Source organism: Apaloderma vittatum, unplaced genomic scaffold, assembly GCF_000703405.1.
Source record: "Apaloderma vittatum isolate BGI_N311 unplaced genomic scaffold, ASM70340v1 scaffold1707, whole genome shotgun sequence".
Classification (NCBI taxonomy): Eukaryota; Metazoa; Chordata; class Aves; order Trogoniformes; family Trogonidae; genus Apaloderma; species Apaloderma vittatum.
The window spans coordinates 21,407-22,000 of NW_009724326.1; the positions used below are offsets into that span (position 1 = coordinate 21,407).

At 61.4% G+C, this 594-nt stretch overlaps 1 protein-coding gene across 1 annotated transcript in view; it reads right to left on the reverse strand.

Moving 5' to 3' along the window:
• GPR156 (G protein-coupled receptor 156) overlaps positions 1 to 594 on the reverse strand; it is a 14,925-nt gene that overhangs the window by 555 nt on the left and 13,776 nt on the right. Inside the window, exons 10-11 of the mRNA XM_009872422.1 lie at positions 527 to 593; positions 6 to 326 (exon numbers count right to left, since the gene is read on the reverse strand). Of these exons, the coding sequence (XP_009870724.1) occupies positions 6 to 326; positions 527 to 593 (388 nt within the window). The remainder of the gene's footprint in view (positions 1 to 5; positions 327 to 526; position 594) is intronic.

Genomic DNA, 594 nt, shown 5'->3' on the forward strand with positions numbered 1-594 from the left:
CTGAGGTGCAGGTGGATGCCCGGGTACCTCTCCTGGGCCCCCCACCTTCCTCCCTGCTCACCTGGGGGGCCCTGGCTGCTACGCAGGAGTCGCCCAGGTAAGGCTGGGCTGTAGGTTTTGCCATCCAGGCTCAGCTCTTGTAAGATTTCCCGCAGCTTCTCACTGCTCACGTAGCTGACTTTGGGGGACGACTCCCAGCCCACACGAGCTGAGATGTCCTGGCCCAGCAGCTGCTCTGGAGGCTGCTCCTGCCCCGCAGGTGTCCCGCACTCCCGGTCGTCTTTCAGGTCACATTCAATACCATTCCCCACGTCAAAAAGCAGCGCCTGAGAGCAAACTGTAAGATTTCCCGCAGCTTCTCACTGCTCACGTAGCTGACTTTGGGGGACGACTCCCAGCCCACACGAGCTGAGATGTCCTGGCCCAGCAGCTGCTCTGGAGGCTGCTCCTGCCCCGCAGGTGTCCCGCACTCCCGGTCGTCTTTCAGGTCACATTCAATACCATTCCCCACGTCAAAAAGCAGCGCCTGAGAGCAAACGGGCTCATGGCTCGCACGTTTCCCGAGGTCCTGAGCATCGCCACAAAGTGGCGGGG